At 39.3% G+C, this 27,031-nt stretch overlaps 1 protein-coding gene across 1 annotated transcript; it reads left to right on the top strand.

Annotated features, from left to right (window-relative positions):
• Positions 1-171: 171 nt before the first annotated feature.
• LOC139311127 (choline transporter-like protein 1) lies at positions 172-27,031 on the top strand. Its single transcript, XM_070935480.1, has 4 exons — positions 172-246; positions 1,621-1,763; positions 10,934-11,070; positions 26,869-27,031. Exons 1-4 carry the CDS (start codon positions 244-246, stop codon positions 26,964-26,966), a joined length of 381 nt encoding a protein of 126 aa, XP_070791581.1. The 5' UTR covers positions 172-243; the 3' UTR covers positions 26,967-27,031.

A 27,031-nucleotide genomic window follows, 5' to 3' on the forward strand; every position in this document is an offset into this window, starting at 1 on the left:
GTGGGAAGTCTTCAGTAATCTATAGTAATCATTTGTATTCACAGTGGCCAAAGTATTTTATTCATGTTTTGTTCCAGATTTTCATAACCATTAAAATAAAAAAAAAAAAATCCTCATATTTCTTTTTCTTCCCCTGTCTCAATTCCAAATTTACAGAGTTCCAAACGAGAGTGGAAGCCTCTGGAGGATCGCAGCTGCACAGATATCCCATGGCTTTTGCTGTTCATTCTATTTTGCATTGGCATGGTATGTAACAAACGACATATCTAAAGAAACATTTTTTTCTTCCCCCCAGGAACTGGATGATGATTTCACAACTTGTCAGAAGATTCATTTATTTTTATATATGTGCTGTATTAAGCAGCCAAGTTAAAATATTAAATTGACACTTTTCAGCACATTGGTGAGATTAATATACACTGCTCAAAAAAATAAAGGGAACACAAGCAGAAGACATCCGAGATCTGAATGAATGAAATAGCCTTATTAAATACTTTGTTCGTTACATACAGTAGTTTTGTGTTCCCTTTAGTTGTTTGAGCAGTGTATAAACTACTGTATGTAAAGAACAAAGTATTTAATAAGGCTATTCCATTCATTCAGATCTTGGATGTCTTCTGCTTGTGTTCCCTTTATTTTTTTCAGCAGTATATTTTATCTGTATGTTAGTATTTGAGTTTAAGATTTACTTTCTGTAGACTATGTGTCTCTAATTATTTCTGGCCATCCCATGAGGACCAACAGAGGAGACAGCTTCGGATCGCTTTTGTTAAGTGTCATCTTATGCAGAGAATAGCATCCCTTTTGTTACTATAACTGCTTTAGCATCTCCTCTGAGATCAAATAGATGCCGGGCCACTTTTATGATATATACGCTGCATATTAAAACAACAGCAAAATCACCAACAAAACACTCCTGTGTTTTAGTTTTTGTTGGTGATTTTGCTATTGTTTCAGCACAATATGTTCACCACCCCGAATCACATAGCTAGCAGGCAGTCTTGCAAAATAAATAACTAAATAAATTAAGAATAAATTGGTAGCCCCAATCTAAGTTACTGTAGCATGAACTAACAGCCCTATTTCTTTCAGATATATTCTGCTGTGGTTTTTTAATTGAAAGATCTCGAATGAATTCTATTCCAGCGTAGAATCACTTAGAGTATAGATAAAAATGGTCAGATCCTTATCAACAATAAAGGTTTGTATCAGACTCATAAATGTGATTAATCAAACACACTTTTAGTCAGTGTTGCCATCTGAGCTTCTGTATAGCACTTTGATTCAAAAACAATTTCAAGGCCATAATAAAGACACGATATCCTGGACGTATAAATCCATTATATCTATGGTTCTAATGCATGAATTTGTCTTGGATGCTAATTTTACAACATGCATGTCATACATATCATGATGTACACATCTGATTTTCCTATTTTCTCTTGGGCAATCATGCCTTTACTTTTAGAAAAAATATTGTATTTCAAAGGAAAGAGAATGAAATTGGAATAGAAAAGGGAATGAAGTTTTGTATGGCAACCTAACAGAAAGACATAGTTTTGAAAATGGCATTTCTCTTGGAGCATGGCACTGAAAGCTTTCTCAATTTATTTCTTCCAGGGTTTTATTTGTGGCTTTTCAATAGCTACTGGAGCAGCTGCAAGATTGGTTTCAGGATATGATAGTTACGGAAATATCTGTGGACAGAAGAATGTAAAAATAGAGGGAATAGACAACAGTGGCCTAGATCTTACAGAAAAAAAGTAAGTATATAAGCTAAGGACTACTATTTCAATTTTTCCTCCTTAATTCTTTCTTGAAGAGAAATGAAATTGGAATAGAAAAGGGAATGAAGTTTTGTATGGCAACCTAACAGAAAGTCATAGTTTTGAAAATGGCATTTCTCTTAGAGCATGGCACTGAAAGCTTTCTCAATTTATTTCTTCCAGGGTTTTATTTGTGGAATAAGTGCTGCAGTTTTCTTGGCAAGATTTTTCAGAAGTGGTTTGCCATAGCTTCCTTCCTTGAACTGAGAGAAAGTGATTAGCCCAAGATCACCCAGATAGCTTTGTGCCTAAGGCGGGACTAGAAATTATGGTCTTCCAGTTTCTAGCCTGATGTTGTCATTTTGGTTCACAAGATTAAGTAAACAATAAGTAAAACATTTTATTATAAGTTTAGACCCTGCTGTTTTAGTCAAGGAATTCACTGTTTCTCGCATCTTTACTTTACATAAGCTGTCATGGCTTTTTATTAGATGCCCTAAGAAATTATTCCAGGTACATCTGATGCAAGATCAGACTATTTGCATTCAAAGATGTTTTGAATATTTAAAATGTAAGTTGACCTCTAGCGAACTATATTTAATTATGACTAAGGCATATTTCCACTGTAAATATAAGGACAGCTAATTGAAAATTAAGCCCAAAGAAAGATTGATGATTGAACTCAAAGCAGAGCCAGAATATTCTGTTTCTAATACTTTAAAAATTAGAATTTAGTTGCAACCTATACAGATGCTTATCATGTATCTTGGATTTAGCATAATGTGTGAATGACATCGTGACTTATCAACAGTGATAATAATTACAAAATATACAGAAGGGAAGATAGGCATTTTTTAAAAAAAGTCAGGCACCTTTTTTTAAAAAAAAATAGGCACTGAGGTGATATGTGCACTCACACAAATGATTAGTTTTGCAGCATGTTAATAAAAGTTTGTGAAAGTGATGGTACAGGAGAGGAAAGTCTGATATCACAGCTGAGTTATCACTGAGTTGGGATGATATTTCATCACTTTGTGGCTATGAGAATTGATGAAACATGGATCTTCTGGAGTAGTCTATGAGTTGATTGGAAAGTTGAAGCTGCTAGGATCACCAAAGCAGCAGCGGCACCAGTAACAGAACAGGAACAACAATAGCTGTTTGGCACTGGTTTGACTACTATCTAGGTACTGTTGCTCAGCTGATGAGGATTTGGCAGCGTGGAGATGTCAGTGGAACTGTGTTATGTTCTTTTCCGTTGCGTGCTTAGTCAATTCATGTCTGGGATTTCCTCGCCTGCTTGTCAGGGACTGAGCTTAATATTTCTTTAAATTTGCATAGGCCACGCCTCCTTTGCCCCCTAGATCCTCAGTTATTTTCTCTCAGTCTTCTTGTAGGGACCTATTTCAAACTGCTCTGGCAGTTAGTTAATTAAGTGTTTAGAGAGGCTTTATTCTTGTATTATTTTATTATTTTTGTTATTTTATTTCTTTTGTTATTTTATTTGTGGGAGCTGAAGAAAGCAAGGCTTCTGGCTGAATTAGCAGCTGGAGCTGCTTAAGGCTGCTCATGGTGGGTGAGTGGCTCTGGGGCTCCAAGTCACCACCCCCATACCTCAATTTAGCAGCAAGTGGAGTTTTATCCCGGCTGGGATACTCCAAACGGCGTTGAGCCGTATAAGTAGCCATCGGTGAGCTCGTTGGTCACCCGGTACGCTGGAAAACTGCAGCCGCCATTTTGAGCTCCCTTTAGTGTAAAGGCGGCTCCAGAGTCACTGCTCGGGGCTCCGAGACAAACTCTGAGGTAATTTCTGATCGCTAAACTCGAAGAGCAATTAGCTCTAGCACTTTGGAAGCCTTGGGACCTGGCCACACTGAGGATTGGAGTTTGGTAAGAGAGGCTGGCCGCAGAGAAGCGCGACAAGCCAGTGGATCGTTTCGCGCCATTTTGATGCCAGGTTTGGAGGTCCCAGCAGCGTGAGGAGATTGGTAGCATCTTTACCGCTGATTATTAACTGCACTGAGAGGCAGTAATCAGAGGGTTTAACCCACGCCGAGATTTGAAGGCTGCTGGGTGGCAGGATTGGAAGGAGGCTTATTTAAGTATTTTACAGCAGAGCAGCAGAGCGCTGGGAGAGCTCTGCGCCATTTTGTATCCTCCTGAGGAGGAGCTAATGGTTGATTTGGGCGCCAATTCTGCTCTTTCTTCAGAGGCACAAGTATCTTGCAGAGACTCCTATAATGGCTGACCCAGAGTTCTCCTCAGACAATGAACAGCCTCAGACTCCCCCCAGAGCAAAAAAGACCTCTTAATCCAGGTCTAGGAGCTCTGCCTCTGTTTCCAATAGGAGAGAACCTGACCAAGGGGCTCCTAGGGCTACCATGGAGGACAGAGACGCCCAAAGACGGCATAATGCCCTTGAGAGACAGTTTGAACGGGCCAAGAAACAGGTCCAGCCTATTACTGCGCCAGCTTCTGCCCAGTTAGGGAAGGGGAAGTTGTATTTTTTTTTAAAAAAAATTAGATTTATATGCCACCCTTCTCCGGAGACTCAGGGAGGCTTACAATGCGTTAAGCAATAGCTTTTATACTTTTGTATATTTTATACAAAGTCAGCTTATTGCCCCCACAAACTGGGTCCTCAATTTACCTATCTTAGAAAGGATGGAAGGGCCTCAAACGTTCAGGCCGACTGGTTGAGCCGGACACAGCTGGACCCATTGGAGTGGATGCTTCATCCGGACCTGTTCCAGGAACTGGTGAGGAGGTTCGGCCAGCCGTCTGTCGACCTGTTTGCCCGACCGGACAACGCACAGCTCCCAAAATTCATCTCCCGTTTTCCGAGCCCAGGGGCAATAGTCTACAATGCTCTGTGTTTCCCATGGCCACAGGGCTTGCTATACGCTTTCCCTCTAATCCCCCTCCTTCCGAGGGTAATTTGGAGATTGGTGACCGAGAGGGCGGAGATTTTACTAATTGTTCCTCATTGGCCGAGACGCCCATGGTTCGCCGACCTGGTGGGCCTGTCTGTGTCACAGCCCTGGCAAATTCTTCAGGACAGGATCTCTTTCAGCCAGGGGGCCGTATTACACCCAGAACCCCAGTGGCTGCAATTAACCGTGTGGCATTTGAGAGGATCCTCCTGAGAAAAGACAATTTGTCAGGGAAGATGATTCGCACCATCCAGGCTGCCAGGCGGCTTTTCACCACAAGAATCTATGAGGCATCGTGGAGAATATTTTGTTTTTGGTGTTCGCATAACCATGTGGACCTTGCTTCAGATTCTGTGCCTGTGCCAAATTTTTTGCAGGAGGGCGTAGACAAGGGACTGGCTCCAGCAACCCTGAGGCAGCAGGTGGCAGCCTTGTTGACCGTTTTGTCCCGGGACGGTTCCCACTCTTTGACTCAGGACCCAAGGATTCGGGGGTTTCTGCGGGAGGCCACTAATATCAGGCCTCCAGCGGTCCACAGGTTTCCCACATGGGATTTGACATTAGTCCTGCAGGCCCTTACGGCTTCCCATTCGAACCCCTGGCGTCAGTTAGTCTTAGGCTTCTATCACTTAAAGTGGCATTTCTCCTGGCAGTTACATCGGCCAGGAGAGTTTCTGAACTGGCTGCCTTGTCGGTCAGGAAGGATTTGTGTATTTTCAGGCCCAACACAGTTGTTCTTAGGCTAGACCCTTCGTTTATGCCAAAAGTGAATTCCAGCTTCCATCGTGCCCTAGTTTTACCGGACTTTTGTCCCTCCCCCAGGCATCAGTTAGAGGTCCAATGGCACATGCTGGATGTTAGGAGAGCACTCTTGCAATATATAGCTAGAACGGCCTCCTTTCGTAAAACAGAGGCTCTCTTAGTGTCCTTTAATCCTGTCTCAATGGGACAGAAGGTTTCTTCTAGAACAGTCGCATCCTGGATTAAGGCTTGCATATCATTGGCTTATAGTTCCAAAGACAGACCAGTCCCAGGTAGGGTGTGGGTTCACTCTACGAGAAGTGCGGCTACCTCGGCAGCCTGGGCTACGCAGGCATCGGTCCTGGACATTTGCAGAGCTGCTACATGGACAAAGTTGACTCCGTTCGTCAGACATTATAAATTAGACACATCAGCCGAAGTTTTCTTTGGGCGTAGAATCTTGCAGCAAGTCCATTCGGATGCAGCCGTGGGTGCAGTCAGCCTCCCTCTCCATAAAGTATGTTGCTTGGGTATATCCCAGATATGAATTGACTAAGCAGCGCAACGGAAAATGGACATTGGCTTATCTGAACATCCTTTTTCGTTGCGCTGCGTCTCAATTCATCCCACCCTTTCGGCTGACTGGCCTTGGGGGCCGGGGAGTGTTCTTTTCTTCTTCATAGGTCACGTTAGTGGACGAAGCCTTCATGAAACAACTGAGAATCTAGGGGCAAAGGAGGTGTGGCCTATGCAAATTTAAAGAAATATTACGTTCAGTTCCTGACAAACAGATGAGGAAATCCCAGACATAAATTGAGACTCAGCGCAACGAAAAAAGACATTCAGGTAAGCCAACGTCCATTCGTGGTTATGGGAAAGACAATGACAGTGAAATATTCCTGGACTGGCCTTGAGATACTATAGTTGGTTTGGACTTTTTTTTTTTTTTTTTGATGTTCAGGGATGAGTGTTGATTATTGTGTGGTCCCCCATTCCCCCTTGCATGAGAGTTGAGGGAGAAAAGTGCACGCCAGCTTATATTACCCCATGAAGATTGTTATTTTGTTTACCTTTGATTACTTGGGTCAGTATGGCACAGCTAGGAGGAGTGGTATCATCTGGTTTTTGATGAGGTACAGATATGGTGTGGCACAGAATATAGGCTGCTGATTAAAATGAAGGCTATGGAGTCCTGGAAAAAGGTACCTTTGTAACATCTGACCATTAAGCTAATTGAATGGTTGGTGTGTTATGGACCCTTGGAGAAAGAGTAGGGGTGGGTGGTTGGTGGTTTGGGGGGCCCCAGAAAAATGGCAGGTGATAATATTATGGTAGTGACAGACAGAGGGAGATATGGCATGCTAAACCCCACAATGGTAAAAGACAAATGCAAAGAAAGGCAGTGTTACTCATTTACAATAGTTTGTGCATCCTTAAAAAGTTTACAAGGCAAGTTAGTATTCTGAATGCATATGCATTTGAATGCACGCCTCAAAGCAAAATGAAGAATGAAAATTCTCCACAGATTCCATAGTGTTAGCCGCTCTGCATTCATGGTACAAAACTGCATGTCCATTTCACACCTTTTAAATTGATACTTATGGTGACAATGTTTGAATAGAAGAGATTTTATTTATCTTCAAGAAGGAAAAGAGGCTTGTTGTATTTCAAAGTACAGTAAGTCTTATTCTATTCATCTTATTCTATTTGTTATATGGACTAAATTGGTCTGAGCCCCTCTAGCTCCCTCTGCAAGATTTACTTATGTTTCTTGAAAAAAATCTTAGATAATTTTGCTTTTTTCCTAATATGGCTGTAAAAAATTCCTTTAAAAACCTAAAGATTTATAATAATCATTTAGAGAAAAAAGGGAGCATGAAATAATTATGTGTACAATTCATGAACCTGCACTAAAACCATCTGCTATCTTGGCTGCTGAACAGATGGAGAAATTTGTGTGGCAATCTCAGGGAAATGAAAAAAAAAAATGTGGAATGTAATAATAGTTACACTACATTACAGCAATACTATTCATGAGCCAAGATAGAATTTTAACTTTCTATACTTCAAAATATGACAGATGCATTGTAGGATGTAAGAAACAACGCATTGAACAAGCAATTATAATATCCTGTATCATATAATGGTATATTTTGTAGTTAAACCAAGTACACCCAAAGAGCTATTGTTACAAGGAGAGTATTCAGTTCATATGAAACAGAAATCCAAACTCATCAATTAATTCCTATATTTTGTTGTCTTAAAATTTCATTTTTCGTGAAATGTTTAATTAACAAATTAATAAATGTTGTGTGTGTGACTTGGTCTAATGATACATTGATAGCTTTAATGAATCAACAGGAGCCAAATTATTTAGTTTAGGCTGAGATTTTATCTGCCTTGTCTTTTCTGCTTCTTCAAGACCTGAAAATAAAAATCAAAAGTGTGAAAATTGTATTTACACCTGGAAGACACACAGTGGCCTTTATCATTTTAATCCAGTGCTAAGGTTTATTGAGTGCAGAAGCAATGTCCATTAGTAAAGGATTGGATAGTAGAAGAAAACTGATTTCCATTATAATGAGGTAGTTCATTCATATCAAAGTAAAAAATGGAAAGTTTTTTACAGAAAACTTTCATACTTTTATGGAAAGTTCGAAAACATGTTCAAAAATATTTTTAGCCCAGCATTTTCTTAATATTTTCAAGTTTGGCATCTCAGTTTCTAGACACACACAGGGATACCTAGAAGATCCTTCATAACAACCCCATAGATGTTCCCATAGTTATACCTTTACCCCAAAAGACCTGGTCACCTAAAACAGCTGTCAACCTACTCTATTGGTGCAATGAGAGAAAAAGAAAAAAAAAACCTTACATTTTGCTTCCCTTATCGTCATAAGGTACCTTAGAAAGGCTCTTACCTCTGTTTAGACAGGCTTACTCTGCATAATACATACAATGTTGGCTCGCTCATCCACAATTAAATCATGGATAAGGAGAGTGTTATTACAGTTTATTGTACTTTAAAATAGCAAGGGCAGGAAACCAGATCACTGGAGCACTGGTGGGCAAGCATTGGGGCAGAACAACAAGGGGCTGCGTTCCGTGCCAAATACTGAGGCAGCTTTCTCAGCATTTTGTTACTGTTAACATTCTTTGCTTAGCTCATTCTGGGCATTTGTGTCCCTGAAAACATGTCTAGAGTTTGTACTCTTTTCTAACCTGACTTTTTACTTTTCCTGGATGTGTCTTTTTTCTTTTTTTTGATCTTCACTAAACTTCACTAATGCAACCATATTGACTTCTTGTGCAGTCATACTGACTTTTTGAGCTGTCCTCTATTTTTTCCTCCTCTTGGGAATTGTTTGCAGACAATTGTACTTATCTACTGTACTTATTAAAACCTACATGTTACAGTATGTTTGACTTTGCTCAATTTTAATTTTCTTAAAATGAAGAAAGCCAGTGTTATGTCATTTTCCGCAACATTCTTGCTGTTTCTACTTGCTTAAATATCTTGCTTATTTTCTATATGTTGTGCAAGAAATAGACAATAGTTATGACTGTTTTATTTGCTTTTTTTGAGTATTCTTTGAAAATACGTATCCTAATCTTTATGGTCCTTTGTAAAGTAGGCCAAAAGAAAATGCAAAAAAGTTGGTTGACGGATGAAGGGATAATATTTCAGGCATTAATAGCAATAGTGATACTAATAATGGGTGGGTAAAGTAACTAAGATACCATTATTTCATGTGCTTTCTGTGTAGTTCTATAGTATATAGCATAAATCAATATAACATACTATATTCTGGAATAGCAAGAAAAATGCAGGTGTGATATCACTGATCCTAAGAGCCCTCATTTCTGCATTGAGATCACTTGGTTTTTTTTGGTTTCCAGATGTGTTGAGGATAGCAAAATTGCCAATGGAAAAGTTTCTAAGGTGAGCAGTTTGGGAACTCTTATTTCATCTTAGAGGACTACTTCATGGTGCTGATCACAGCTAAATAATTACTTTCCTGCAACTGTTACAGTACCCCAAACCATTCGTCAAAATGGCTTCCAAAGAAAAATTCTTGACTTTTAAGACCTTTGTCAGGGATGCTTCTCAGAGTTCCCCTTTCAGACAAAAACAAAAAAGAAGTCTTTTCAATTGTGTGTCAAGCATATCTGCAAGCCCCAAAACCTCACTCTATAAATAAATTGTGGACAATACAGGTAGTCCTCAACTTACAACTATTAGTTTAACAACTGTTCAAAATTAAAATGACACTGAAAAAAGTGATTTATGACCAGTCCTTGCAGCATCCCCATGTTTGTGAGATCATAATTTTGGCATTTGGCAACTGGCATGTATTTACAATAGTTATGGCCTCCTGGGATCATGTGATCACCATTTGCGATCTTCCCAGCCAGCTTCCGACAAACAAAGTCAATAGGGGGAGTTGGATTTGTTGAATGGCCACTTAATTCACTTAACAACTGCAGAGATTTGTTTAACAAAGGATATGAAAGGAGCCCCCAACTGGGCATCCCTGGGTAATGTTCATGTCACCAGCTAATCCTTTCAATCCGGAAGCGCCTCAGAGCTTCTGACACGCATGCAATGTGAATGATAATTGGAGTACTATATATATTGTGAATTTAAAGATCACATTCAGAATACAGTAGGCTCTTAGTTTCTCAAAACCTATAAACAAAGACAAGCAGTTTTTTTGTTGTGAGGGTTACATTTAAAAAATAATATTGCTCCTTAACTGCCTCAAAGTACATGATAGTGATGTAACTTGACAGTACAGGATGAACTTTGTTAAAGTTGGTAAATCAGGTGGGATGGTAATATATAGTATGATTATTTTGCAGCCTTTGATATGAAATTGCATTATGTTCAAAAGTGGAAATTGTGAAGCTTCCAGAAGTTAACATGTTGGGACCATTCTGTAACAGTGGATATATTGCTATGTTTCTGAATGAGATAAAATAAATACATACTTTAACAGACTTTCTTTCAATGCTTGATTACTTGTTCCCTGAATTTAGCTTTTATTGCATTCATTCAAAGGAAAATGCAAGGTGTTTAGCAAAAATATAGCCATAGATAGATAGATAGATAGATAGATAGATAGATAGATAGATAGATAGATAGATTGTACATGGGCAACCAAACTTTTTGTTTATTACCTAGAAATGCATTTTAGGAATGGTATAGTCAGATGTAACTAGAAAAAATGCTGACTATTCAGAAAGACATATGTTGCATGTGAGTAGATATCACATGAGTTGCTAATGGTTTTCTTTGTGGTGATTCCATAATACTAAATATAGATATTTAACATCCATCATCATTACAGAGAGGCACCACTTTAATCTTAAGTGGAAGTGTATAATTAAATAAATGGTATGTTATATAGTGCTTTTACTTCTAAAATTTGAAAATTCTGTTTTAGGTTCTTTATCTAAATCAACATGTATGTGCATTTTTTCCTTAAGGTTTGTGTTTTTTCTGGAGCCATGCAATGTAGATTTAGTACGTCGGAAGATCAAGTCCATTGCTCTCTGTGTATCAGCATGCCCACGTAGTGAATTGAAAACTCTGGCTGATGTTCAGAAATTTGCAGATATTAATGGTAAGGTGAATACAATTTTATTTCTCATTTTACTAAAGTATTATTTGGAAATAACTAATAACACATCAAAAAACAACCATCATGCATTGTGTTTAAATAGTCTTTTCTTTTTCTCAAAATGAAGTGCTTCATCTACAATAGTTGCAAATATATATGATCTTATAAACTTTACATCTTAAAGAAACAAAACAAGATGATGCTGTTTTTCTTAAGTGCTCTCTTTTCATATCCAAATGTTATAGATTTAATTGGACTAGAGGAATTAAAGCTCATAAAATTATTCAAATTTTCCTTAGTGGGCGACAAGCCCACACCAACCACAGTAACAATGTTGATACAATGTCCAAGTTTTTGTTCTGAGGCTCTGCACTGGTTCTTTGATGTTACACTTTATAAAATGACTGATTGTTCAAGAATGGGTCCGGCAAAGATAATTTTGATGAGAAAGATAGATTATGTATTTGTATTTATTAGATTTAGACCCTGCCTTTTCTCTACAAGCTCAAGGTCACCAGACCGAAATTCAGATGCTTGGCAACGGATTTATATTTATAATGGTTTCAATATTCGAGGGTCATGTGATCACCCCTTCTGACAAGCAAAGTCAATGGGGAAGCCAGATTCACTTAACAACCATGTTATTAACTTAACAACTGCAGTGATTCATTAATTGTGGCAAGAAAGGTGGTAAAATGGGGCAAAACTCACTTAACAGTCTCACTTAGCAACAGAAATTTTGGGATCAATTATGTTTGTAAATTGAGAGCTGTCTATAAACAACATTTCCCTTCCCTCCCCTTCCTCTTTCCATCTTTCCTGGAATACTTGAGTGAATTACTTTCCTTTTACATTACTAGGTGCCAGAAATATATGTTATTAATAAATACTGATATATTCTGATATATATGGATAGACTGTTCCTAAAGTGCAAATATGTTTGGAGAAAAGTGCTTCTGAAAATTTATTTGTATGCTTTTATTTAAAACAAATATATTAAAAGAATTAACAGAATTTATAGAGGAATAGGAGTCTTATGTGGCATTCCCCAATGCATCATACTGCACTAGAATGAGAGCTGACAATATGAAAAGCTTTCTGCACATTAAAATGCCAGGTGCTAAGAAGAATTCTAGTCAGATTTATATTCCAGAATGCTGGTTTTCAATGTCTAAGAAGGTTTTTAGAAGTTATCAATAGAATATTAAGTGATGCATTAAAATCTACATTTCCATAGATGTGAGTCAATATGGTTTGATGTTTATGCCAGTTTGATAAAAATGTGCCCTAAATGATATCAGGTGAGAGGAAGGTGACACCATGGCAACACCATAGCATTATATGCAAACTGTGTTATACTTTGTAGTATTTTAGATAAAATACAAATCCGGAAAAATAGTTACCTTTAATTTTGCTTACAGAAATGGAAACTGTTTGGCCTCTTCAGGTAAACTTCAGGAGAATTAAGCAAGCTATATTTCTAACCCTATTCCAATAAAAATATTCATTGAACTTAAAATAATACTAATGCTAGAGTTTGATAGTTTACATTTGTCATAGTTTTAAATTATTTTGTGTATTTATGAAGTTTAATTCTGTTGCACCATCCCATTAAGGCTTTTAAATTAGCATCATCTTCTTAATCCAGAGCATTAGACTTTATCCGAAAAGACAGTTCTAATCTTTTTTCACCTTATACAACCTAGAGGAGCAGCTGCTTGTCCTCAAAGTAAGCATATTAGATGCTAGACAGAAGAACAAAATGGTATTAATAAGAAAAAAGAAAGATGATATTATTATGGGAGAAGATTCCTCAGTTGAATTTTTATTACACATTTTAAAGATGATACATAAACAAACAAAAAAGATAAATGAATAAATAAGGAATTAAAATACCATAAATATGATAATTTTCTAGCATAGTTAATTATGAATAATTGAATATATATCAAGATTAAAAATTGTTATTAAGTTCTAAGCTAAACATGAATATCAAAAAACATGGTCAACACAGTATATAATTTACCAAGATTATGTGCTGCAATAAATTCAATCCACTTTGCTAAGAATCTGCTCTAATTATCTTGTAAATTTAATTATCTGGTAAAAGTTATATATGGATTCTGTTCATGGAAAAATCCAAAATTTTGATGGGTATTGATTGATTGGATTTATAGGGCTTTGCAACTCAGCTAGTGTAAATGATGTACAGTAAGAAATAACAATAAAGCAAAATAATCACATAACATTAAAAGCATATGCAAGATATAAAATGAATGTGATAAAACATGCAAATGGAACAATCAGAAGGGGACTTCTGATAGCCAAATCTGGCCCTAGGTTCTACCTCAGTTTACCTTCCCAATAAGAAACTGAATCAGAAGGTCATTTAAAAGCATTTAATTGGGGGTACCCCTATAAAAAGGGGAGAGCCACAAGACCCATTTTACATTCCTTTTTATAGTTAACACGAAGAAAATGCAAGAGGGAAGTTGATTGGATGAGATAAAAATAATCTCCCCTTTGCATAGGAAATCAGTTACATGTTAAATATTTGCATCCCATAATATCCCACATATTCATTAAAATAAGGTCTGATGTCAAAAAGGTTGCTTGGAGTTAATGAAGAGACAAACCAGACCCTCATTTGCACTAACAAACTTTTTTTTAATCAGATAGCCAGTTTATCTTCCAGTTTAGGAAAAGCTATTGATCAATTCGTACAGCAATAGGATAAAAAGTTTTCCTACATTCCAGGCTGTAATTAGATGTAGTACCATTTTAAAAGAGAGAAAAATAAGTTAAATTAAAAGACAAAGTAACTGTGTTAGTTAACAAATTACAAAATCCATGTCATGCGCTCCTCACTTCTCTCAACTGGACCCAAGCACCTGGGGAAAAAGTCAGGTTGTGATGTATGGATGTTTCACAAACCCATATAATATAGTTGAGGAATGGTTTCCAATTTGAATTGAATTCTATTTCAGGTTTACTTTTAAGATTCTAAATACTGAAGCATACTCCCTCAACTTAGCTGTTCTTCCAATATTAAGATGAAACAACCATTCCAAATAAGAAGCATGATTGTAATACTGTGCAGCAATTTGCAAAACAAGCCTAATTCAGCATAAAGGAATTCAGTTAGAAGGACTATATAGTTTTGTAAAATACAGTAAGAATATCACAGGTTGAAATAGCAACTTAACTCAAAAACAAAAGTCTTGCCTTGCTGGGTACAATTTTGTATGTGAGCAAGCCTATCCTATTTGAATTTAGTTAGATTTTTGCTGTACACATATATAGTCAATTTCTCAACTGCTACATATCTTCCAATTTTGGTCTCACAATCTTGTATTGTTGGCACATTTTCTCTTTTCCAATGTTATGGTGAATTGACTCTTGCCATTGTTGGCATATATTTCTATAGGTTATGATATTTTTCATGTATACTTTTTGGAATCATTCTTAGTAAATATATTTGCAGTTTTAATTCAAATATTTTCAATATTCACAACATGTCTGTAGTATAAACCAAGATTAGGGAAAGCTGATTTGCCTTTCTTTTGAGATTTGCAAAATCATTTTTGAATCTTACTCTTACCATAGTTTCATCAACAATTAATTAAATTAAATTAAATCAATTGTTCTTTACCAGTCCTGTAAATTTCTGCTACACTGCCCCAGGTTGTTAAAGGCCTTTTTGCGGATCTAAAATTATTACTGCTATATTCTGTTTTTTATTATTATTCTCCTCCATTATCATCATATTTTCAAAGAATATAGTTCCTTGAAAAATTATGCAACTGCTATTATTTCTGATTATTTATTTCCTGTGATTATTATTTGTATAAATAATTCAAAATGGTTAACACATACAATACTCTTTCCTCCATTATTTTGTGAGTTGGGCTGAGAGAGAGTGACTGGCCCAAAAATGTAAAAAGTATGTATGTAGCAGTTTATTCCCTTTCTCTTGCTTTCTCTCTTTTTTTCTGAGTTGCTATACCAAAGGTTTCTTAGTTGTTTGCCTTTTCCAAATGATTTTGACATTTTACTTTCTTTTGAAAGTTTTTCATATCCAATAAATCTAAATGTTTTAATTTTGTTTGACTTTGTTTAACTCCCTCAGTTAACCAGTCTTCTTGGACTGGTTTTGTGGATCTGTCCTGATTCTTTTATTTTTCTTTCAGCTGTGATTTCCATCTATTTTCACATAAAGAAGCTTCTGTTTGTTGTCCTAGCAGTTATTTCTTTTGTCCCTAACAGTCTTCCAATTCTCCATGTATATTTAATGTTTAGTTCTTAGGACTTTTGCAAGAAATATGAATTGTCTCCTTTTTTTTTTTTAACATACTAGGGAAAACATTTTCAAATATTTGCATTTGCTTCCCTTCTACAGTTGAGTGTGCCTCAATCTGCTGTTTTAGAATAGCATCTCTCCTTCTCTTGTGCAAAAACCTTAGGAATATATCCCAACAGACATCTTCTTTGTGCAAATATAACATTTATTCTGAAAAATTATTTAATATGTAGGAAGTATTTGTTTTTGCTAAATTTTTAATATTTCTATTGGTGGTTCTTTCCCCCCCCCCCCCAATTTTTGCCCCTTTCACTCATGGGCTTCAACTCTCTTGTCCCTTGTCTTGACATTATTTGTTTCTTTTCTCTTCTTTCTTTGCAAGTAGTAAAAATATTTTCCATAGACAATGTTTTCTTGTTCTACTGCTGTAACCAACCATTGCATCTTTCTAATTATTCCATTTAATAATAAATCATGAATCTTCTTTGCCTCTTGTAATATTTCTCCTGTTGTTACCTTCTTATAACATTCTTAATTCTGTTTATTAACTTCTTTCTATGACAAGCTTCTAATGAATCATAAATTCCAAAAAAACCTTTTACTCACTTTTTCGCTTTCTGTCTGCGAACCACTCCATAATTTCTGCAAGTTTATCTAAAACTCTATCTTGTATGTAAATTCTGTTGTGCAAATTCATGATCAACAGCAAGGATATATGCAATCCTTAAATCCATTTAATCTTTTAATTGGAATGTGTCAATTTAATATATGTTCTTTGGAGCCATCTAGTAAATCAGCTTCTTACATGTTGGAATAGAAAAAATGAGCTGACAAGTGACTCAAGGTCAGCCTCCACCCAAACAGTTTCCCCCACTGTTGTTGTAATTCTTTATGAATCACAAGTACTTACAGTAGTTATTACTTGAAATCCACAACTTGTTCCATTAAGATATTAGTAATGCAAGTACAGATCTTAACTCAGATCTAACTGCTATATAAAGTCAGCAGAATCTTGTTTTGTTACTGCAAACTCATCCTTTCTCCCTTTCTTTTCTTTCACCTCAGCTCAGGAGTCATTTGAAAAGTCGTCAAAATTGTAATTATAAAATCCAGTGTAAGAAAGTAATTGTAATTGTAAGATCCAAAAGAGTGGAACAGTACAAAGAAACAATAATTTAATGGTTGGATCCGTGAGAGATTTGTCAAATGTTTCTGTCAGGAGAAAAAAACTAAGAGAAGTTAACCATGGTTAGCTTTGAACAACTGCATCTATGTGACTACTAGATGGTAAAATGTGGCCTTGACTAAGGCATCCAAGTATCCCCAACCTTGTTTTCTTAAATTAACATGTGGCTTAAATACTTAAATAAGTATTTAAGTATTAATAGTTGAATCTAAGAGGACCTGAATCTTGAACTTTCCATATTCTGTTTTATAGCCAAAGGAAGAAAGAATGACCAAGGATAATCCTTGAAATATAGAAAATTACATTAGGAAATGTAATTTATACAGTGAGAATCATAAAGAATGATCTTATGAAAGAATATGATTTAATAACTTCATACATTTATATTAAATAATGTAAAGGAATACAAATATGAAAGTATTAAAAATAAATCAATGAAATTCAATATCTCAGGTATATTTATTTTGTTCCAAATATACGAAGGCATTATGAATACTCAATCTAGATCATGTTTATTCATGATCACAATTCGAGTTAAATTTGTATTTATTAGTTGAGAATGCTTTCTAAGACTGATATCAAATGAAAAATGTTCTCCCTTCAGATTCTGTAGCAGACTCTTGCTTCAGAAATCTGTTGAAGGCCTATATCTTCCTACAGGACATCTATAGGTAAATATTAAATGAATATATTTTTGTTTCTCCCAATTTTTATTAAAACATCTGCCTTCATTTTTAGTATGTACTAGCTGATAACCTGGCTTTGCCCGGGTATTTATTTATCGCCAGCTCCCTCCACTCTGTGTGTGTGTCTCTCTCCTCTCTCCCCCCCCTCTTTATCTCTCTCTCTCTGTATCTCTCTCTCCCCCCCCCCCTCTGATTCTGATACGAGGTGTCATGAGGCACAGTGAGCTTGAGAGCGCTTCACAATGGGGGAGATGGGATCCCCTCCTCTTCCTGGAGCCCATTACGATGTGAAGCGACAACGTGATCCTGCCCCATTCGCCCCTAGCAACAGGACACTTACAGCTCTAAGCCTGAAGTGGCAGGAGGACTGCCTTGAGTACAAATGTGGCACGAAGGCAAGTACAGGGTTGCTTCGCTCCTGCACTAAGGCTCTGGCCATTGCCTTACTGTGTCCCCCGCCAGGCAGCTTTTCGGACGAGCGCGGTGGGCGTGAGCTCCAGCCCGAAGTGGCAGGAGGCAAAGGCTGCCTTGAGCACAAATGTGGTACGAAGGCAAGTATAGAGCCACTTCAGTCCTGCACTAAGGCTCTGGTGGCCCTCCTCCTCCTCTTCCTTCTTCTCCTCTCGCAACCCCTGGTTGGCTGTGGTAGGGCCGGTGGGTGTGCCATTACCATGGCAACTCCACTGTGCTGTACAGTAGAAGCCATTTTAAGGCACAACAGGCTGTATTTTAACAGAACACCCCCCCCCCCCCAAGGGGTGTTAGGGGTGTCTTACCCCCACAGTATTTCTTTCCAGGGAGTAAGTCATCTATGTACCATGTTTGGTTGAAATTGCTCAAGGCGTTCCAGAGTTATGCTGACACACACACACACACACACACACACACACACACACACACACACACATACACACACACACACAGAGCCATTTTTATATAGAGAGATGTTGTTTGAATTGTTTTTAGTGTGTATTTTTCATTTTACTTACGTTCATTTTACTCTTTTTAAACCAGTTCAGAAGTGACAGAATCGCATATTAAATCTGTCGGTCGGTCTGTCTGTCTGTCTGTCGGGCTGTCTGTCTGTCTGTCTGTCTATCTCATCTATCTCATCTATCTCTGACTTGTTTGCCATCCATCTCACTTTGAGGTGACTAAATAATAATAAAACAGAATACTTTGTGAAATTGCAATAACAATAGCACTCAAGTAATGTCAGGTATGATTTATCCTAATTTATTCAGTAACCAGAGAATATACCAAATTCTTGTATAAGATTAGAGAAATATATATATAAAATATAAGATCATATACATACAAAATTATCTATTGTTCTATCTATTAATTTCTTTAATCTTTTCATTTTTTCTGATAAAACAAGCAAAAGGTTCTAAGATCAAATCAAAAGGAAGAGAAAGGGTATCCCATATATCAATATAACTTCTAAAATGAAAAATCCATCATTTGTAATCAAGAAGCTGGATAAATCATGTCTTGAAGATATAAAACTTTGGAAGAATTCATAATAAATCAAAAAGCACTTCATAAAGTTCCACCAACCCATAACTAAAGTTTCCTCAGCTTCCCACATATAAAAGCTACAGAATTCCACCAATACGTAGTTCAAGTGATTGTATCAGTTAGAAATCCAATATTAATAGAACTGTGGTAGCCTCATAACTGTGGTATGTTCAAAGCAACAGGTCTTATGTACTAACAAACAGTACCTTTTAGTATTCATGTTTATCAAATAATTAACTTTATATTTGGAACACAGAATAAGATCCACTTTGAGATGAATCAGGATATGAATTCATTAAAAACTAAGAGTAAGTGTTAGAAAAGAGTTACTCGTAACACACCCGCTCTTAGAGGCAACGCCTTTCATCTCCAATTCTAGGTAGGTCATGGCTAGGTGGCTCAGTGGCTAAGACGCTGAGCTTCTTGATCAGAAAAGTTGGCAGTTCAGTGGTTTGAATCCCTAGTATAGGTCTCCTGCATGAGCAAGGGGTTGGACTAGATGACCTCCAAGGTCCTTTCCAACTCTGTTACTGTTACTAAATGTATGTAGCAAGTAATTTTAACAATGTACAAAGGAAATGAGGAATGGGAAAATAGCATAGAATTGGTGGTCGAAATTTCTGTGGAAAATTGGCTTCATAAAACTCTTAAATATTTGCTAGATGTAGCCAAATATTACTACTTCAGTTGAAATGCAGTTTTGAAATTTATATATAGTGTTTGGTTTTATATTTCACACTTGAGTAGGTTTTTGAGTGGATACTTTTGGAGTGACCTTTGCAGTGTAGAATTATCTGCAGCTGACATAAGTGGATGTCATATCCACTTTTACAGTCCATATAAAATGGCTTGAAAAAAACATGAAATAATGTTTTGTGCCTGACTTTTGGAAGTGAGAAAATCTTTGAATCATGAATTGTGTTTACATTGCTGTCTTTTAAAAAACTGGTAGTCAAAAAGTAAAACAAAGGATTTTTTTTACAAAGTCCAAAACAACTGTTGAAGTGACTGTTATCTTACCAATGAAATTTTCATAGATTACAGCTAACTTTTTTCCATAGCAAAGTGTTATTGTGAACGTGCAATGGAAGGCTTGTGTTTTGGTTTGCTCACTTCGGAACAACAAGGTTTAGATGATACAAATATAAATATATAGGTTTGCAACCTTTTGGCTAAAATCAAGTACGCTATCATTTGGAAATAGATAATGACCTTGGAATGAATTCTACTGGAGATTTATCTTGAAAGAATGATCGCAAAAAGTTACTGTTTGGAGATTCATTTAAAAAATTATTGTTTATCAATGTTAGTTTTTAAATCTCCTTAGGGCTCATTTGAAGTTACTAACATAATTCCTGTCTTCTCATGACATGTACAGCTCCATAGATAATGTGTCGTGTGTGTTGTACATTCTTTGGTATGTCCTAAACACACTTGTAAATCTTTTTTTGTGAAGAATGCAGTGGTTCAAAAAAAGGATGCAGTGGTTCACAAAAGAAAATTTCCCCAAAAGATGGAAACCTTGGGTTTGATTGTTCTCCATAGTGGTGGAGATAACAACCAGGAATGGGTTGACCTCGTCTGCTAGCTGTTTGGACTGAGTCTGTCAGAGCTGTGAGGACATACCTCTGTTGCTAATGTTCCCCAGCTTTTGACTCAGTCCCTCAGCTAGGACAGACGTGTCAAAATTCCTAGCCCCTGTAATTTGAAATGTAATGGAGCTTTAATGAGCATAGGAGCTTCGCGCTCCTTAATCTAGCGCACAAGATTTGCGCAGTCACGAGCTTTCGCACTCCTCATTTGACAGCTCAGGAAAGTCCAGCCGCCGCAGGAACTTCGCGCTCCTAAACTTATTGTGAGTAGCGTGAATGAGCTTTGTTTCACACCACTATCCCAGGGGCTCAGGATTGTTTGGGAGCTGTAGTGCTGCAGCCTAAAGAGCCCAAGCAGCTGGAGTTCTAGGAGCTTTGTGTTCCACTTTGAAGTGTCCAGCTGACTGGTGCAAGTACTGCCTGAGAGCAGAAAACTGCCGAAGCTGCCAGAGAGTCTAAAAAAGGCGGGAAAGGACGCAAAAGGCTTTTAAGCCTCCTGATCACCAGAGCATTGGGGAAACGGCACGAACAATCCCACAATTGCCAATTTATTGCCTTTCCTCAAATAGCGAGCCTCCAACAGTGAGTGTGAGCGCAGAAAGAGAGAGAGAGAGAGAGAGAGAGAGAGAGAGAGAGAGAGAGAGGGAGCCCTCTTTGACAGCCAGCCTGCCGTTACAACAGTAAAGGTGGAGGAGGCAGTTGCAGGCAGCAGCATGAAAGTGAAGGCTGCAGAGGCTTCAGCATTGCAGGTTGATCCTGTGGGCCCTGGCAAGAATACTTCATCAAGGGCAGTGGCAAAGCGCACCTCAAAATCTGGAGGCAAGGCTGTGTCTGCCCATAAGGGCTCAAAGGCAGCCGAGAAAGATGCGTGCAGGGGGCAAAAAGCTCTTGAAAAACTGCGCTAGAGCTGACAGTGAAAGAAACCAACTGTCAGAAATATGTGGTGAGCCAAGCCATCCAATATGTCCTAAACACACTTGTAATTTTTTTTTTTTGTAAAGAATGCAGTGGTTTAAAAAAACACAAAAGAAAATTTCCCCAAAGGATGGAAACTTTGGGTTTGAGTGTTCTTAGTGTGGGAAACATAAACTATTGGGGTGGGGGAAGTACTGAAAGGTTTGTTAGAGAAAAAAAAGATCAGTCGTCTCTAAATGTGGAAAAAAAGTATACCAGTCTGAGCTGTGGATGGATGTTTTAGTTCTTCTGTGGTTCCAAGATTTAGAATTGTCTAAAAATCAGCAGTTTTCCAGTACGCTGCTCTGATAATCCACGCATGGGTCATCTCTCATCTATATGCCAGAGACTGAGTGTAAATTCCCCCCCCTCTTCTTTGACCACACCTGTGCTCGGTTGAGCTTCAGTCTTTTTCACTCAGTCTAGCTGAAGAGACCTGAATGGCTTTCTCTAGCATTTAGTTGTCAGATTTCTCACCTTGGATTATCATTTTGGACTTTGTTTTTTTCTTTGACATTTTTCCTGAAGGAGATGCACATTTGGACTCGGATAGGAGAATTGACATCACCTCCTCTGCTGCTGGCAGTGTTTTAGGCATCCCTGGGGCTCCAGGCAGCCTTCCACCGCCCTGGACTTCCTTGTGGCAGCATTCCAGAGTTCTGTCCCTTTTCAGGGCACCTCTGATGCTTGGATCTGCCGCCGGTGGGTGAGCTGATTTCCAAGTCAGCTGACACAACCGCCACCACAATCGCAGCTCCACATTTGTTGGGCGGCTCTTGAGTCATGCACGGGGATCTGGGGCAAACTCCGTGAAGCTTTGTGGTGCTTGGAGAGCTTGAAATAGCTTTCGTGCCATTTTTTTGTTTGCAAATGGTCCGCGGTGGTGCAGGGAAGCGGTTTTGCCACTTGTGCCCACCATTTTGTTTGTGGATTCAGGCGCGGCAGTGCTTTGAGAGGCTCAGCTGCCTCACACCTTGCTTGTTTGCCATTTGCCTTGCTTCCCACCTTCAAAGACTTCTCTGGACAACGGAGAAGGGAGCTTTTGGAGAAGCGGTGCTTAAGGGTTGGGTTTGACTCCAATGCCTTATTTCCTGGAGTTCCAGAAGCCTGAGCCACCGCTGGGAGTCAGTGCGGTCTTTATCACCATTTCCAGAGGTTTGGATGCAGCAATGAGGGAGGACAGGTTTGTCTGTGTCTGTGCCGGGCCTTTATTCTTCTGAACTTTCAGTCCAGTTTCTTTTTAGAGCTGGCATTATGAGGGTGGTGTCCTTGGAAGCTGTCTTTTACTACCTACTCTGTGGAGTGATAGTCTTCTGGGCCTGTTGGACTGCAGTTCCGTCGTTGCCTTCTGCTTTTCGGCTTCTCAGCAGCCTTACTACGTGGCAGTTATCATGTCTGACTCTGCTCTGTCTTCTGACATGGAGCAAGCTGTTAGCTCTCCCAAAGCCCATAGATCCAAGCACTCTGGCTCTAAAAGGGCTAAAAAATCCACCAGTAGTAAGTCAGTTAAGGCTAGGCCTTCATCATCTGGGTCTTCTAAACAGTCTGCAATGGTTGACAAAGACGCTAACAGGTGTCACAAAGCCTTGGAGAAGCAGTTTGATAAGGCACAATGCAATGCTCAGGTTGCAGAGCATCACCATGCATCTACCACTGAAGCCATCTCGGCTGATCACTTATTGTACCCCTACCACATGTTGGGGCTGCTGCATTCCAGGGCTGGGCTACAACTGAGGCTGGTACTTCTTCTCAGCTATTGGTTGATATTACACAGGCAGACCACTTGGGGGTCCAGAGTACAATGCCAGTGGGGTTGCATAAGCACCCAATGCCCGTTCGTGAGGCCCCAGAAACTACGTTTCCCACGACCGCAGCGGGGCTGAGGGTCTTTTCCTGACCAGCCATTGGACATTCAAGCTCTGATCTCTGACAATCTGTCCAAAATGCTGGCGGCTGGAATTCAGCAGGGCAGTCAGGTTCCGTTGGTGGCACCCAACCCATGAATGCAGCTTCCGGCACATTCTTCGGGCAGGCTTGCTTCTCCCTCGCAACACGACTCTTCGCACAGTGATGATTCCTCATTTGGGGAGGGTTACCCTGGAGATTTGGAGTTCGCTGAAAACGAAGGGTTGCTGCCAGATAGGCCAGCGTTTACGGGCCTTTTCCACCCCTCAGTCTTTAAGCCTTTATTCCATAAGGCTAAGGTGGTGATCAATATTGGAGTTGTTGAAGACCATTCTGATCATCCTCAGGGATCAGCTGCTGCTCATGATGACCTGTTTATGACTCCAAAGCAGGAGCAGGAATTCATTCCTTATCCAAAACTGTTTTCTGAGGTCATTCAAAGGCCGTGGAGTCAGCCTGGTTCGCTTGCCGCTCCTAGCGGCCATGACAAGATATTTTATTGTTCTGCTCCTGAACTTGAGCATCTTTCACACTTGCCCTCTGTAGATGCCCCGGTAGCTAGTGCCACGTCTTCCACTGTCCTTTCCACGATATAGTGGAAGGCCTTAACTCTGAGGATAGGAAGGCTGAACTGTTTTTCAGAAAAAACACCAAATGGCCGCTTGGGCCATTAGGGCCGCAACATCAGCCTCATTCTTTAACCGGGCATCTCTGATATGGCTTCGCCAATTACAAGAAAAGCTCCCGCAGGATATCGGGCTACATCAAACCATTAATAAACTAGTAGCTGCCACCGAGTACTCGGCCGACGCATCCTTAGATGCGGCAAAGTTTGCATCTCAAGCCTTGGACTCCACAATAACATCTCGCCGGCTCTTATGGCTGCGCAATTGGAGGGCTGATATGAAGTCGAAGTGGAAAGTTGCTTCGGCCCCATACAAGGGCTCAGCTCTTTTTGGTGAGGCCTTAGAGCCAATCTTCATCGAGAACAAGGACAAAAGGAAGGTATTACCTTCCTCTTACAGGAGGCCCGACCGCCGATATTCTCCTTACTTGCAGAGGCAGCCCTTTCGGCCTGATACCAGACCCAGCGGATCCTATTTTCAGCGCTCCTCGCAAAGGTTTGACTGACCCACCGACAGGCAGGCCTTCCAGGATCGGAGCAGGCTCCAGCCCCCAATGAAGAAGCCATTTCGAGGGGGTGGTACCAAACCATTTCGATGTGGCAAGTGATGCCTTGCCACACCTCCCCATTGGCGGTCGGCTCCAGTATTTCCACTGCCAGTGGGGGGTTCTCTACAACTGACACTTGGATTCTTCAGACGGTGGGGTCCGGCCTCGCCTTAGAATTCCGCTCCAGCCCTCCAAACCACTACCTACAGTGCCCGGTTTCTCACCAACCCATAAAGAAACAACTTATGGACACCGTCTTGTTGCATATCCGGGCCATCAAGCCGGTGCCAAGGGACTAGGAAAGAACCAGCTTCTATTCCATCCTGTTTCTGGTGCCCAAGAGTTCAGGGGGATGGAGGGGGATCTTGAATCTCAAGCAACTCAATCGGTTTATCTTGTACAGGCGATTCAAGATGCAATCCCTAAGATCGATCCTGGGATGCCTCCAGGAGAACGACCTTTTACAATCAGTGGACCTCAAGGAAGCCTACTTACGTGTCCCGATCCACCCAGCACATCGCAAGTATCTGCGCTCTGCGTACTCCAATTTCCATTTTCAGTACTGAGCCATTCCGTTCGGCCTCTCATCGGCCCCACGAATGTTCTCCAAATTGTTGGTGGTGGCAGTGACTGTCCACATGGTTCCAGTACACATCCTCTGCTACTTAGATGACATTTTAATTCTGTCGTCCTCCCTTTCACAGGCCACAGAGGACAGCAAGATGGTGATTCACACACTTCAGAATCACGGGTTTATGATCAACCAGAACAAGATTTCCTTAAACCTACAAAAATGACAGAAGGGATGTTATTAAGATGTGCAGTGCTAACAAAAATTCTGATGAGATATGAGTTCTCTGACAAATTAAATAGTCTTCTAACAATCTTTGTTATAAAATAAAAGGGATCAGCTTGGGAAAGTCTACCGCATCCATTGATACCAGTTAAAAGCTATATAAATAAGTTACTTAGTTTAATTTAGACCAGATGACAATATTCAGGAGAAAAATGTTGGTTTACTTCCAAAAGTAGTAGCAAAAGAGACCTAAATACAGGTAGAAAAAGGCAACACTCCAGAATCCCAGAATTTTTCATTGGTTTGCTTATTACAGGTCTTGATTATTGAAATATACATATACGTCTGTTCTTCGTTTCATGAATCAATCTTTCTTGGCACCATTATCCATGTAAAATCATACTAAATTCAAAAATAACTTTTCTACCTACCCAGTCACTTCTCATATTTATATTCTACCGGTATTAATCATATGAGAGCTGCTTGTAAGGCCTTCTGAAAAATGTCTGTTACTTGTGGTGGTTATAAAATGAATAATCCATTCTCCGGAGGGTCAACGGGAGAATCCAGGTCAGGTTGGATTACTCTAGCCTTGTAGCTCTATTGACTGAGTTGAAATTCTGAGGACATGCCTCCCTGGTAACAGTCCCATTTTTCAACTCAGTCTCAGCTCTTTGGATGCTAATTTAAGATGTGAGAGCTTCTGAGGGAAAATTTTGATTAAAAATCTTGGATTCTTCACACCGACAGAATGGAGCAGTTTCAAGGGTTTTTCCAGCAGCTCGCCACACCTGATTCCTAGCGCCACAAAGCTGATTGGTGGTAGTAACAGGCCAGTAACATTGGCAAGGACTCCTGGACTATCCGTGGTGGCAGAAAGGGGCCTGGAGTTCCTGACCGCTCCAACGGTCATACTTCGTTCAGCAGGGAGCCACGGCAGCCACATGGTTGCATAAGCATGCCTTCTTTAACATAGCAGCTCAGGGACTGCACAGACACGCTTCTGGCACCACCCCAGACTTGCATTAGGAGCCGGAGTCACTGGTCAATTGTTTGGCCACACTCTGGGTGGGTCCAATTCGCAGCAGCAATGCAAGCTGTTTAAGACTGCCTTGATATCAGTAGCGAGGCCAGCGTTCATTCGCAAGCTCAGGGATTCTCCCAGCTTGCCTGTGGATCCTGTTTAGCCTTGGACCTTCAGAATCAGGGGCCTGGTTATAATCCATAGCTGCAGTGGGGCCAGAGCTGCCCAACTTTTCGGTGCAGTCTCTAATGATTAAAAGCGACGCTGTGCCAGCAGCAGAAGATCTCCCATTTTGTTATGGTAGATGATATGGTTGAGGAACTACGTAGTGCTTTAAACTAGACTGCTACAAGGAGCTCTCCACGTGGTGATCCTGTTCCAGATAGTTCCTAAAGTTTTTGTTGTAATTATATGAATATAAATTAGATTGAATACAGATTTGAATATGTAATTATTTTAGATCAGTCTAATTATTTCTAAATAATCACAGCATTTCTTTATTTACCTAAGTACAACATTGCTCTCAGAAAATCTATATTGTACATGGCATTTTCTATTGCAGCATGGAATACTATAATCAATGTTGTATTTCTTGTGTTAATGCGATGTGTTATATCACTTTTCATCAAGTAATGTTCTATTTTGTTTTTTATGCTTTATACAGGTTCTGCTTTATGTAGTTATGAGTTAAAGCCATCTGAATACACTACACATGTAAACGCTGCTAAGCTTTGCCCCAATCTCCCAGTTCCAGAGAGGTAAACAAACTACTCAATGCCTTACTTTGTGACAAAACTCTATGTATTGGTATGTGTGTATTATTATGA

The sequence above is a fragment of the Pituophis catenifer genome, unplaced genomic scaffold, assembly GCF_029215685.1.
Source record: "Pituophis catenifer annectens isolate HBS135680 unplaced genomic scaffold, rPitCat1.0.hap2 SCAF_2, whole genome shotgun sequence".
Taxonomy (NCBI): domain Eukaryota; kingdom Metazoa; phylum Chordata; class Lepidosauria; order Squamata; family Colubridae; genus Pituophis; species Pituophis catenifer.

What these genes read in the sequence shown, in the direction of transcription:
- LOC139311127 (XM_070935480.1), top strand. An exon ending in CTAGATCTTACAGAAAAAAA is followed by an intron (nt 1,764 to 10,933) that starts GTAAGTATATAA and finishes TTTTTCCTTAAG; the next exon opens with GTTTGTGTTTTTTCTGGAGC. An exon ending in GAAATTTGCAGATATTAATG is followed by an intron (nt 11,071 to 26,868) that starts GTAAGGTGAATA and finishes TGCTTTATACAG; the next exon opens with GTTCTGCTTTATGTAGTTAT.